The sequence below is a fragment of the Leptodactylus fuscus genome, chromosome 3, assembly GCF_031893055.1.
Source record: "Leptodactylus fuscus isolate aLepFus1 chromosome 3, aLepFus1.hap2, whole genome shotgun sequence".
In the NCBI taxonomy this organism is placed as follows: domain Eukaryota; kingdom Metazoa; phylum Chordata; class Amphibia; order Anura; family Leptodactylidae; genus Leptodactylus; species Leptodactylus fuscus.
This window is the reverse complement of record NC_134267.1, coordinates 111,935,617-111,950,622: the sequence shown is the minus strand read 5'-3', so window position 1 is coordinate 111,950,622 and position 15,006 is coordinate 111,935,617. Positions and strand designations below refer to the sequence as shown.

General features: G+C 39.5%; 1 protein-coding gene across 1 annotated transcript in view; it reads left to right on the top strand.

Annotated features, from left to right (window-relative positions):
* Positions 1 to 15,006, top strand: part of GRIK2 (glutamate ionotropic receptor kainate type subunit 2) — a 627,159-nt gene that overhangs the window by 380,937 nt on the left and 231,216 nt on the right. The window contains exons 9-10 of the mRNA XM_075268133.1: positions 363 to 470; positions 3,481 to 3,594. Coding sequence (XP_075124234.1) covers positions 363 to 470; positions 3,481 to 3,594 — 222 coding nt within the window. The remainder of the gene's footprint in view (positions 1 to 362; positions 471 to 3,480; positions 3,595 to 15,006) is intronic.

The window sequence follows — 15,006 nt, the reverse complement described above, 5'->3', positions numbered from 1 at the left end:
GCCATGACACTGAGTGGTGAGGAACGCACTTCTGACACTGAAGAGCTATGGTAACTGCACCAATAGCTCTTCACCAGTGGCACATAACAGGAAAGCCAATAGTGTGCTGAATTCTGTGCACTGTCGGCTTTCTAGCGGTATATAATATTGCACATGCCCAAGGACATGAAAGGACCTCTTTAAATTAAAAAAAAAAAAAAACAAACAAGATTTGTTCATCCTGTAAAAATACACCTAGGTTGTGACAACATAACTTACAACATAAAATATTTCAACTTTTAATTTTTTTATATTGTATTTTTTAAGACATTATGATTACTTTTTATATTCTTACCAAAACACATTGTTCCTTCCTTCTTCAGGCTCACTGGGAAGGCCTCACAGGCAGAATAACATTCAACAAAACCAATGGCTTACGGACTGACTTTGATTTAGATGTGATCAGCCTCAAAGAAGAAGGCCTTGAAAAGGTACTTGATATATTCAACCTACAGACCGAGAGATTGAGAAAATTTTGTAAAGTTATTTAATGAAGGTTGTGTTTGATGTTTTAGTTCTTTATAGTTTCTTTCAGCTTGGGATATTAAATTAAATTTAAGCTAATAACAATACAATAAAACACTAATGAACAAGCCCAGGAGTGTTTTAAAGAGTTGTAGCAAGTAAATTGTTAAAAGTAAATTAAAAAGTATTATATTCCCTAAGCAATATTTGCTGGTTAATTGCTTCTGATTTATTATTCAGTTGAATAATACAAACAATTTCTGTTCAAAGCTAAATCCAAATATATAAAAACCTATAATCATCATAAATAATTTGTTCTACCTATGTAATCACAGTTTCTTTACTAGTAGCCATAGAAATGTACTAGCAAGTCGTTACTTCTTTTATTTTGGGGAACTCCAGGGTTAGTGCTTATTCATATGCAGTGAATAATGGCTATCCAATGGACACTTTGAAATGGCTGTCACGTGGGCATTATAGAACAGACAGGTCCATCTAGTATACAGTAAAAATAGTTTAGAATTTTTGTAAAGGTTTATTACATAGCAATAACTATGCAATCGTATCGCTGTCATTAGTTAGTTTTGATCATATTGGCTAAAAATGCCATTAATGTAGGAAAATTACTACTAGTACTCCAGAGGATATTATGAAGTGTCACGGAGGATGGTTTGTCGTCACCAGAGATACTTTAAGACCAGAAGGATTTTATTAAATAGTAAATTCCAGGCATAGTGAGACATCTTTGCAAGAGAATATTGTTACAACTGTATGTTATGCTGGATATTTTTGTCAATCTTTTTAGAGATATATACATCATTTTAAAACCAGTATATACAACCACCTGTTCTAATACTGTACCTGGAGGATTATACAAATATAAAGAAAAAGTCCAGAAAAAGAGACCGATTTTAGAAATTGTATAAAGGTATAAATGACACATAATGGCTTATTGCTGCAGAATAGCAGAATAATCAAAATATAAATCTTGTTATGGAATCAATTTGATAGAGCAAGGTCTCCAATATGAAACCCATGGGTCACATGTTACCCCTGTAATTTGTGGACTGTAGTCTTCTCCCTGGTTCTGCCCATGGAGCTGGATCCGCAGAACCTAGAAGTAAAGAACCTCTGAACTGGTGCTAAAGCTTTCTGAGCTTACGGGTGGGACATTAAATGTGGGGGAACCACTTCTGGGGGACATTAAATTGTACTGAGCCTCTATGGGAGACATTAAACTGTACGGGGCCACTTCTGGGGGACATTAAACTGTGTGGAGCCACTGCTGAGATTATCACTCATCAACTTCATTTTTTTCTATGCACATCCCATTGCTGACCTAAAGAACTGAAAATAGTTGAGTGATGTTTTTATTATTTTTCTAGCCATGTCAATAGCATTATTAATTTATTTAACCCTTGATGACCAAACCATCACATAGAAAACCCTATAGCATTTTTATTTTTTCCATCAATGTAACTGTACGATGGCATATTTTTTGCTGGACAAGTGGCAGTTTATTGGGAACATTTTGGGGAGAATATACAGTATTTTTCGGACTATAAGACGCACTGGACTATAAGATGCACCTAGGTTTTAGAGGAGGAAAATAGGGGGAAAAAAATTTGAAGCAAAAAATGGTAAAATATTTAATATATGGGAGTTGTAGTTTTGCAACAGCTGCACGGCCACATTGACAGGTGACCCTGCAGCTGTACAGGGACACATAGAGCATTTTTTTGTGGGGCCAGATGTACTTTTTAGTTATACCATTTTGGGGAATGTTTATTGCTTAGATCACTTTTTATTGAAAAAAAACCCGGCGGTTTGGCACTTTTGATTTTGACGTTCAGGAAAACTATTAGTAGACCAGGCATTTTCGGACACATGGATACCTAATGTGTATGTGTTTGACGTATGATTTTCTACTTTTATATGTATACTAGGGAAAGGAGGTGATTTAGAACTTTTATTTATTTCATTATTTATTTTTTTTTTTTACTATTTTATTCCCTTCAGTCATTTGATTGCAAGTCCCATAGACGGCAATACAACTGTATTGTCGTCTATGGGACATGCTGTACATTACTATTACGGCTGGTCATGGACCAGCTGCAATAGTAATATAGCAATGACAGGCCTGGGAGCCTTCAGTAGGCTCCTGGCTGTCACCAGAACAGGTCGGCTCCTGTGATATCGCCACGTAGGAGCCAGCTTCTAACTGTACAGGTATGGGTCTGCCAATACAGACACTTTGGGGGGAAGGGCCGCCAATACAGACCCGGCATCTACTGAATAGAAAGGCAGATGCCGGGGAGGGTTAGACGCTGACACAGGCGTCGGGGCCTGCAACATCGCTAAGCTCCTGCCCTGCATGAAGCCAGCAGTGGCAGGAGCATTGCTGCTATTTTGGAGGGGGGGTGGGGTGGAGGAGCGGAATAGCAGCATTGCTCCTGCCGCTGCTGGACACAACAAGAAAATCATAGTTGACTTTCAGAGAAAAGGAAGGTCTTGCCATGTCCACTGCCAACTGATCAAGACTGTCACCAATAAGAAGATCAGAGAAAACCTTTAAAACTCTGAAATATTTTCCATTATGTTTGCAATTTATAATTATTAATTGTCCACAAATCTAAATATTGCTATGTTCATGGGAATACCTCTCTAAAGTTTACAGATGCTGCTGTTTTCACCCTTCTTCAAGTTGTCAAGAAAATAGCATTTTTTCCTACTTTTCCTTAATCATAGCAACAACTTTGGCCTTCCCTCAAGAACCGTGGTGATTCCCTTTATCCAAGTAGTCAAAGAAATGGTCCTCATTACCCTGCAGTGCCTGTTTCTGTTAATATTACAATGTACTCCCCCTTTAGATCACTTATATTTGTATATTGTGAAAACTAATCTAATGACAAATACAAATTACCATTTATTCTTGTAATAAATGTTTCTTTTTGTTTTTTCCCATGGTTTCTACAGATTGGTACTTGGGACCCTGCTAGTGGCTTAAATATGACTGAAAATCAGAAAGAAAAACCTGCAAATATTACAGATTCTTTATCAAATCGGTCACTTATAGTAACTACGATACTGGTAAGATTGTAGTAATAATTTTAATCCTAATAATTATGGCTCAATTTCATATGACTTCTGCCAACAGAACCATTTATATATTTATATGTGACTGTAACTCTGACTGCTACAAAGTGTGGGTTCCTGATGTAAAGAGATTAAAAGAGATATGTTAATCCCATGTAATATGAAGACAGATTAAATGTCAAGCGATTAATAGCTTAATGCTATGTGGAGGTCTCGCCTTGATTGGTTGTAATGGATGGGATAAGGGGGCTTTCACACTTGCACCGCTGTCCACCCGCCGTCAGTCTGCTGAAATTGCAGGAAAAGAACTTGGAGACAGCTTGCAAACCACCAGTGTCCTTATGCAGGTTCTCCACTGTGAAGCGAGGTTTTTTTGGACGGACAACAGAGTCCTGCATGTCTGACTTTGTGTCCGTGCAAAAAAAATGGTTTACCACGGAGAGGCTGAGTACGGACACTTCTGGTTTACTTTAATAGCACTTTGAAATGAATGCGTTTCTAAACTGACCATATGCAAGCCGACCTCAAGCTGTTTTTCCTGCAATTTTGGCAAAATCACAACGGATGGACAGTGATGGAAGTGTGAACACCCCCTAAGAGGAAAGCCCCGCTATTTGAGTACTTATAATCCAGAAAATGAGTTACTAGACCATCACCATTACAATATAGTGGTCATATTCTTAGTTACAGCTTAGGGCTCGTTCACATCTGCGCCCGGCACTCCGTTATGCAGGTTTCCATTTCCCGCATAAAACAGAGCAGGATACGGAAACCTGGAGGAGTCTTTCTCACCCATTCATTTGAATGGGTGAGAGAGATGTCCGGCCATGAGCAGCGGTGAGCGTTTTATGCTCTCCACCGCAAAACTGGGTTTGTTAATCCGGACACAGAGTCGGACATACACTACTCTGTGTCCGGATTTAAAAAAAACGGTTTCGCGGCAGAGAGCATAAAATGCTCACTGCCGCTCATGGCCGGACCCGGTCTGTGCTTTCCGTCTTCTTGCATGTAGAAGACGGAAAGCACACAACGGAGGGCTGAACGCAGGTGTGAACCTAGCGTCACAGTCACAGGTTTTACTTGTGGCCTAGTATTATCAGTCACAACTTATGAGCATCCATCACTTACATGGACCAAGCCACCAATGTTCAACAGTTAATTTAGATTTAATGGAAAAATCCTGGGTACAGTTGGTATGTCATTTGTCAATGACAATTTAAAGTGACAATACAAATATATCTCCCCTATTGGCTGAGTATGTCCAGACATGTGTATCATAATTTGAGTGTTTTTCCTTAACACAACATGGTATCATGTCAATTTACATTAAAGTAATATACTATTTTATTTGTGTCAATGGTGTCGAGACAAACTAGAACCTCTAGCCAAATCGGAGATCAGTCATATCATCAATTATTGTGAAAGTATGTGGATTACAAATGCTTGATACATTGTTAAGTGGTTACAAACATGGCTTCTGTCTGTTACCGAAAGCTTACCTACAACTAATGATCAGCCACATCTAAGGTGGGCTACTTGCAAAATGTTATATGGCTATTTTATATAGAATTATATCTTTAAGTCTAAGAGCAAAAAAAGGAAAGTTATATTGGTAGTTAAATATAAACTCACAAAAAATGTCAACTGCTATTTAGAAATAGAAGCTGGCCCTCTAGGCTTTCCAAATCCTTTCAGGATAGAGATTATAAATATTCATACCTAATATTGTGACCTGCTTTAAGTCTCTAAACCTGGATATATTTGGAATGCCTAGAGAGTCCTTTTCTTTTTTTAAATGGTTTTTAAGAGCATCTTTGTTACTTCTCCAAAAATCCGGAACAAACAATAGCTGTAAACAATGGCATCTAGTAGACCATGCACTTTGATAAATCAGATGCATATAGAGGTACAGCTCTATGGCTACCATAATATAGCCCTGTACAGCTTCAAGATCCTAAAATGAATGCATTTATATTGAAACTTGCTTTGAAGTTTCTGGGGATGGGTGTTCTTAATCCTGGACTTTACTAGCCGCTCCAGTAATGATTGAAGAACTGTATTTAGTGTGTAACTTAGTACACTATTTTTCAACTACCAAAAAATAATACCCTGAGAAATCACTTACAGTAGTTTAATGATGATGATGATAATAATAATAATAATAATAATAATAATAATAATAATAATAATAATCTTTATTTATATAGTGCCAACGTATTCCATAGAACTTTACAAATCAGAGGACACATGAACATACAATATGAGTAATTACAATGTGACAGTGCTATAAATATATCAAACAATAGGAGTGAAGGCCCTGCTCACAAAGAGCTTACATTCATACATCTTTAACATACAAATTGTAGCTCACGAAGTTGGCAGTGTGAATACCTGAATTTCTATCACTAATTGCTTCTTATTACAGTGATCAGACCTTGGGGTGGTGACTCATGTCACTATACACTGACTATATACTGCACAGTGTACACAACGTGTTACTGCTTACTATCCTTCTACAGGACAGGATTTAGGTGGTTGGCAATCACATGACCTGTAGACGTTATGTTAGAGCTGTAGAAAGTCAGGCTACAGTGAGTAAATACACGCTGTATGTGAGATAGTGTATTGTGTAGGGAAAATGGCTGAACTTGATATGAGTTGTAAATGTGTCCTTTCTTGCTATTGTACTTATTTCCAGATAGCTTGAGATACAGTAAGTAATGTAGAGCATCAACAAAAATTGCTTTAATGTAGATCACATGGATTAAAATCCCTACTGCTCAGGCACCAACATGTTTCGAAGTTCTACCTCATGCCAGCATCTGTTATGGTTCTGTCTTTATATACAAATAATATTATTAATGATGACAGAACTGCTAGACTGCAGAACACTGCAGAGAGGTCCACAAGCCCCAGAGGGGGCAGCCGTCTGCCTGTACAGAGCAGTAGTTGCAAGCTGCAGTATACACCACACAAATTACTCGCACAGGCACGGTGAGGGTGTGTGGACGGACATATGTATCACCAGTTTCCTGCACTGGCAGATGTCTTGTGTGGTTCAAATGTGAACAGACTGCAATAAAGCTTCTCCAGTTAACTTTACTGGGAAGCTGCACCAGTGTATAGCTGCTGGGTGTAGCCCAATGAAGCCTTGCAAAAGTTGTCTGCTAACTTCAGCAGAGAGAAGCTCTGAACACTGCTACACCCTGCTATACAGAAAAGGCTGCCAACATCACCCCTGGTCAGTAACATAAGGGGCTCCACAACAGCTAGGAGCTACAAAGTTGTTAGACAGTTTCAATAGGCTTATCTGATTCCCACTGGCAGAGCCAAGGAATCCTCACTAGATCCCTAGACTGCTCCTGCCTAACACTGGAACCTTATCCTGACCTCCTGTCTCAAAGTATTAGTCAAAGTGTGAGCACCCAGCGGGCATCAGCTCACACTATATAAAGGCAAGTCCCCGCCCACAGTGGCGGTGGCCATACTTCAACGGACATGCTCAGTATGGGCAGAATGGGATTTAGCCTCCGAGCGCCTCCAAAAGGTCTTAGCACGCTCAAGAGGAGAAGAATGGGACAGCCTCTGAGCGCCTCCAAAAGTTCAGAGCATGCTCAGTAGGCAGAAAGCTGGACTTAGAGTCCATACAGCTCACTGTACTACGCTGAGGTTGATGGTTGGATTGGCCCACAGGTGGCACTGTGCCCCGGATGGGAAACCTGTGGGACCCCATCCTAACAGCATCACACCTGCGTTTGGGTTTCCATTAATGGGGTCAACATGGGGACACCACGAACAGAAACCTAATCTACTTTATAATAAAGGAGTTACCAACAGAAACTCATGGACCCATGGGGCCACACGGTGGCTCAGTGGTTAGCACTGCAGCCTTGTAGCACTGGAGTCCTGGTGTTCAAATCCCACCAAGGGCAAAAAAACATCTGCAAGGAGTTTGTATGTTGTCCCCGTGTTTGCATGGATTTTCCATTCCATATTCCAAAGACATACTGATAGGGAAAAAAATGTACATTGTGAGCTCTATATGGGGCTCACAATCTACATTTAATAAAAAAAAAAAGAAACTCATGGACCCCATAGACTATAATGAAGTCCGCTGGGTTTCCACTTGCAGGACTTTTCTTTCTGCATTTTTAAAGTGGAATGGGGAACTAATCCCACAGCGGAGACTGGGCACAAGTTTGAACCTAGCCTGAGCTATGTGGCTTGTAATCCATTTGATCTACAGTAAAACAGGTATTATTTTCATCATCCTCTTGGAGCGTTAGAGTGTTGCACTATGGAATGTTTCTTGGTGTCAGGGGCGTAACCACCGGGGTAGCAGCTGCAACAGGGCCTGGGAGATAAGGGGCCCGGTGACAGCTGCTACTGATGCGTTTTTTGTTTTTGTTTTTTTTTAATAGGCCATTACCGGCGGGAGTTACTCCAGACGGTAACAGGCCCTATTTACTTATCGATCCTGGGCAGGGGCCGGAATCAGTAAGTGACACTGCGGGCCCCAGAAAACACTATTATTATACTCGGGGGTCTTCTCAGACCCCTGAGTATAATGATCGGGGGTCCAGGGTTGGTGAGGGAACATAAAAAACTGTGTTACTCTCCATTCTGGGCTCCAGACAGGCTTCAGGCCTAGTTGTGTGACGTCCCTGACATCCCAGATGTCATTGAAGATGGCCGACACCACCGACCCCCTTGGTCTCCGATTATTATACTCTGGGATCTGAAAAGACCCCATAGTATAATAATTGTTCATGGGTGTCCACAATGGGACATAATAGTGTGTGCAATTGAGAAGATTCACCGAGCAGACCCCCAGGATTAGATTCTCATTAGAGGAGTGTCTTTGCACATAGGAGCTTGTCAGCAGCAGTAGTAACAACCAATACCTCCAGGAGGTGAAATGAACACGAACAGAAACAGACCAATGGATGTGGAAAGAACTGCGCTTGCTCCAAATTCCATAAATTCAACACGATCTTTATTATAATTCCTAATACACGACGCAGCGGGCTGCGTTTCGGGGCTTCCCCTTTGTCAAGTGTATTACCACTGTACACACTTATCCTATTAGTAAAAAGATAAAACAAATGTTCCCTATGAGTATGTCTCCTTACTTTTGGATGTAACAATTACAATTACAAAGAATACATATAAATACATGATAATAAAAACATTGATTTCAATGTAAAAATACTAAAAATATTAAAATTACACTTGAAATAAGAATCTAATATATATCCAATGGGGCTATGAATAGCATCATAATTATATTAAAACATATTAAGACAAGAAAGGGTAAATGTCCAATGTCAATCCCAATGTGATTATGAATAGCATCCTAGTTGCAGTACAGACTGGCAAAGTCTATAGTGTATGCAATTTGCTTTGATGGTTGCTGTTATAAAAAACCATACCTAAGTAGCCAAGGGAAAGATATTTCTTACCTCACAAATTGATGACTAACCGAGTGGGCTGTAAGCGTTAGCAGTGGCCGGGCGTGAAGAAGCAGAATAGCATGCTTTCGTTCTGAAGGTGCTTTAAATCAGTGAGAAGCGCGCGAAAATCCTGCGCATGCGTACTGACGGCTGTTGTGGAATCTATACATACGTATACAAATGAGTTTGCCCGAGCTCTGAGGCAAAAAAAAGGGGGGGGGGGGGGACGGATTGAGTCTATCACGCTAGTTTGAGCCCCAGTAACCAGTATTCGCACCACCGCATGTGATCCGAACGTTGGTGGCATCGGGCGGCGTGTGTAGGAATGATCCGGGATTTCCGTAGTTCACGGGATTCCCCGAAGTCTAAGCGCATGCGCACTTCAAACTAGAGGGATAACATTGACTCCGGCACTACCCGCTGAACTACGGATACTGCCGGAGATGCGCGCATGCGTGGTGCCAACTGTTGATGATCGTTATTTAACTCGCTACATCGACCGTCTGAGTTTGTTACGTTATAATTATTTTAGGAAAAGATAGATTGATTATGCTCTTCTGTATGTGCTTTCCTAGTGTTATAAAAGGGGACTTGCCCCAAGTCACATTATATACCCATAGACACTATACAATGTATTCATATCGATATTTAAAAAACAAGGCATTATAATGTGTTACAATAGAAACAATTTTACAATATATATTTCCCATGCAAATTCCGATGGAACAATATGTATGCATAATAAATAAATAAATAAATCATAACATGAATATACTAAGTTAAAACCTTCTAAAAACCAATTACAACATACTATAACCCTTTCATTTATGGTTTATTAGTGAATATGATTTAACACGAAATGTCTTCAAGGGCCTCATTAAGTCCATCAGGATAGAGTGTATTGATTTTATAGATCCAGAACATTTCTTTCTTTTTAAGGGCTTCAAACCTATTGGTGATACTATTGGAGATTTGCTCCAGGGGAGTTACTGTAAATTGAGAAAAATCACATTTATGTTTTATTTTGGCATGGCGAGAAACGCTGTGTTTTTCAAACCCTTTGTTAACATTAAACCTATGCTTTTTTATCCTATCTCGCAGTGCCATGGTGGTACGTCCCACATATTGGATCCCACACTGGCAGGTTAGGACGTAAACTACATATGTAGAAGAGCAATCGAGTCTTTGTTTAATTGGGAATATTTCTTGTGTAGATGCACTTTTTATTTCTTTAATATTGTGCGATATGTTATAACAACACTTGCATCTTTGGTGTCCGCACTTATAGCTCCCCGTGAGCTTATTTGTCGCCAGGGTACTTAAGCTTTTTTTAGTACTAGTGATATTATGTTGTCTTAGTTTACTTGGCGCAATAATGCTTTTTAATGTGCGGGCCCGCCTAAACGTAATAGCAGGTTTATTGGGAAGAGTTGACTTAAGATATTGGTCATTTAATAACACGTGCCAATGCTTTTCTAGGATTTTACGAACTGTTTTATGTGCAACGTTGAAGGAAGTAATGAAATTATATTTAAACTTATTTTCAGAGTTACTGACCTTGTTAGTGATTAGACATTCTTTTTGTGTGAGGTTCGCGGCCCTACGTCGTGCTTCATTGATTATCGAAGCAGGATATTTTTTCTCTTTGAATCTTTGGGTCATGATAGCACTCTGAGCCTGATAGTCAGTTTCATTTGTACAATTACGTTTTAATCTTTTAAATTGACCAAACGGGACGTTTCTTTTCCATTTATGGTAATGGAGACTCTTAAAATTCAATAGGCTGTTACTATCTACTTTCTTGAAGAAGGTCTTTGTTTGGATCCCCTTCATATCACCCATTAGGACTAGGTCTAAATATTCAATTTTCGACTTATCAATTTTACCGGTTAGTGTAATCCCCCAATCGTTATCATTCAAATAGGTCGTAAATTCATGAAAAGATTCAACCGACCCTTTCCAAATAAACAGTAGGTCGTCTATATAACGTTTATAGAGTATAATATTCCTTGACCATGGATGTGTATTGAGTATCAAAGATTCTTCATATCGACCCATGAAGAGATTGGCAAAGGCCGGAGCAAACCTGGTCCCCATGGCTGTCCCTTTAACCTGTATATATGTCTTTTGTTCAAACGTAAACACATTATGAGATAAAATAAAATTAATTCCTTCCAATATGAAGTTTTTTTGGGCTGTTGGCATTGAATCATCTACTAGTAAATAACTATGAATGGCTTCCAGGCCTTTATTATGCGCAATATTGCTGTATAAAGCTGTCACATCTAGGGTGGCCCAATGATAGTCATCCCCCCATCCCATGGGGAGAATTTCATCCAGTAATGTTACGGAATCTTTTAGGTATGATGGTAAATTGACAACGTATTTTTGTAGAAGTACATCAATATAATGGGATAAATTCCTAGTTAATGAATTGATCCCTGAAATAATGGGCCGGCCCGGAGGATTTTTTTGATCCTTGTGGATCTTAGGCAGATGATAATATAATGCCGTTGTGGGGTTTTTGACTAACAAATAATCCCTTTCTTTTTTTGTGAGTACCCCATTACTATGGGCTTTGAGCACAAGATCTGTATATTCTAAGAGGTGCTTGGGGGTAGGATCTGTAATGATCACTTTATAATAGTTAGTATCGGATAAGATCCGAGTAGCTTCATAAATGTATGCCTCCCGGTTTTGAATTACGATGCCACCACCCTTGTCCGCGCTTCTAATGATGATGGTTGAATTATTTTTTAGGGTATCCATGGCCTTCTTCTCTAGCTTGGTCAAATTAGTTGGAACATCACTTTTATTTCGTAATTTTCTAAATTCAGAGGAAACTAGGGAGTAAAAGGTTTGGATATTAGCTCCTTTATGATGAAGTGGATTGAAATTGGATTTGGGTTTTAAATGAGTATTGATAGATTTTGGGGATTTGGTTGTCTCTTCTATACTGGTTAGAACTTCATTGGGTTCCTGGTTGACATCGGGAATAGGAGCATTACTTATTTGTGTTTCTGTTTTTATTTGGGAATTTGTGCCTGTTCCATTTTTTTCGTTAATATTAAAGTGTCTACTTAAGGTAAGTTTTCTCACAAATTTGTTCAGATCAATAAACAAATCAAGATCATCTATTCTCTGAGTTGGACAAAATGATAGACCTTTTTGTAATAGTTTTATTTCAGATTGTGTTAATTGGTAGTCTGACAGATTGAATATACCCATCTTAATTAAGTCTTGTTCCTCTTGGGGCTTGGGCTTGTCAGATCTAGGGCTTGAATTAGTCTTTCTTCCCCCTCTACTCCCCCTTTTCCTCTTATTCTTGACGGACTCCCTGAATTGTTCGGAATTTTCCTTTTTGTCCCTATGGGTGTGTAAAAATCTGATATCCTCGTGATTCTTGTATGTAGAGGTAGTTCTTGTACATGATATGTTGGGGGAGTAAGAGCTTGGGGAAGGGCTAAAAAATGATCTTTTTTGGATGGGCTTGGTTCCTCTATTGCTCTCATTATCTGGGATTCAGAGAGTGGTGTTCCATATAGGGAATCTTCAAACTCATTGGTGGGTGAGTCCAAACTGTTGTGGGCTGGACTAGTGGGTGGAATAGTGGGGAGTTCAGTCTTCTGTATTGTGGCATGTGTATCCTTGGTATTTGGGTTTGAGATATTAAGCGTTTCGGGGGCTGAATTAGTGGGAGGCGTGGTATTAATAGTAATGAAGGTGGTGGGGGGAAGCTGTAGTTTTGTATTATTAACGTTGCTCTCAATTGATATATTACTGGTAGTTGATAATAAACCATTTTTGTACTTACTGTCCAGACTAGCTGTCCCTGGACCTGTTTGGTTTCTTGTTGCCAAAGGAGTGTATGGGTTAATAGGTTCATGATTTTCCCTAATGTTAGGCTGTAGTTGTAAAACCTGTGTAGTGGAGTAACTATTAAATGTTCCTTTGTTGGCAATTGGTTTGGATGGTTTACCGTAGTTTGGTTTGGTTGGTTTATCAGAATTTGTTTTACTAATCTTTGGTTTCCAGGTGACATTCTCCTCTATACTTGGGTCACCTGATTTCAGCCTTAGTTGACGTATGGCTTGTCTATGAAGAGGAGTAAAGGTACTGACTGTAGGGTTTTTGGCATTATTCCTTTTGGGTGTCCTAATGATTGGATTTCTTTTATTCAATATCCAGAATTTGACATTACCCATGGCGAAATCGCGCCTATCTCTATTCAGCTTACTACTTTTAGTCTCTAAGAGATTTCTTTCAACCTCAATGCTTCTAGAGTAAAGAACTTTACTCATTTTTTGGAAAAATGGATGACCTGAAAATTTTTCAAGTTCAGCTTTAGCCGAGTTAATGCTTGCATTTAGGTTATTCGCTAGTTGTAAGCGTTTGTGCGATAGTCGTTCAATTAGACCTATCGTACATTTATGTAGATAAGAATCCCATTCCTCTGAAAAGATTACATCATTAGGAAAGGGTGAGGGATTTCTGAACCTTAAACCCCTTGGTGTGATATCCTCCTTAAGATACACAAGTAAAAACCTGTGGTCCAGGCTATGTCTGGATTCTTCAACAAGAAGATTCTCCAGTTCCCAAAACAGATCACCCAGTTCCTCTTTGGATATACTGGGTGTATCCTCAAAAGTACTTAAGTCACTGTTACCCTGTTCAGTTGTTCCCAAGGGAGCTGGTGCAGGTCGGGTATAATGTTCAATGAGGTCCTCACGTTTGAGTGACCTCTGGTTTAAAAAGTCCATGATTGTACAATTAATACGGGGTTGCTACAAGGTGATAGAAGGACGTCTTCAAGAGAGGATCAAAAGGGGGTTCTTTTGATCACTCACTCTCTTGTCCCTAGGCACACACGGCTCTCTGGTCCAAAGGAGGCAATGACGGCAGGAAAGAATTGAGAAGATTCACCGAGCAGACCCCCAGGATTAGATTCTCATTAGAGGAGTGTCTTTGCACATAGGAGCTTGTCAGCAGCAGTAGTAACAACCAATACCTCCAGGAGGTGAAATGAACACGAACAGAAACAGACCAATGGATGTGGAAAGAACTGCGCTTGCTCCAAATTCCATAAATTCAACACGATCTTTATTATAATTCCTAATACACGACGCAGCGGGCTGCGTTTCGGGGCTTCCCCTTTGTCAAGTGTATTACCACTGTACACACTTATCCTATTAGTAAAAAGATAAAACAAATGTTCCCTATGAGTATGTCTCCTTACTTTTGGATGTAACAATTACAATTACAAAGAATACATATAAATACATGATAATAAAAACATTGATTTCAATGTAAAAATACTAAAAATATTAAAATTACACTTGAAATAAGAATCTAATATATATCCAATGGGGCTATGAATAGCATCATAATTATATTAAAACATATTAAGACAAGAAAGGGTAAATGTCCAATGTCAATCCCAATGTGATTATGAATAGCATCCTAGTTGCAGTACAGACTGGCAAAGTCTATAGTGTATGCAATTTGCTTTGATGGTTGCTGTTATAAAAAACCATACCTAAGTAGCCAAGGGAAAGATATTTCTTACCTCACAAATTGATGACTAACCGAGTGGGCTGTAAGCGTTAGCAGTGGCCGGGCGTGAAGAAGCAGAATAGCATGCTTTCGTTCTGAAGGTGCTTTAAATCAGTGAGAAGCGCGCGAAAATCCTGCGCATGCGTACTGACGGCTGTTGTGGAATCTATACATACGTATACAAATGAGTTTGCCCGAGCTCTGAGGCAAAAAAAAGGGGGGGGGGGGGACGGATTGAGTCTATCACGCTAGTTTGAGCCCCAGTAACCAGTATTCGCACCACCGCATGTGATCCGAACGTTGGTGGCATCGGGCGGCGTGTGTAGGAATGATCGGGGATTTCCGTAGTTCACGGGATTCCCCGAAGTCTAAGCGCATGCGCACTTCAAACTAGAGGGAT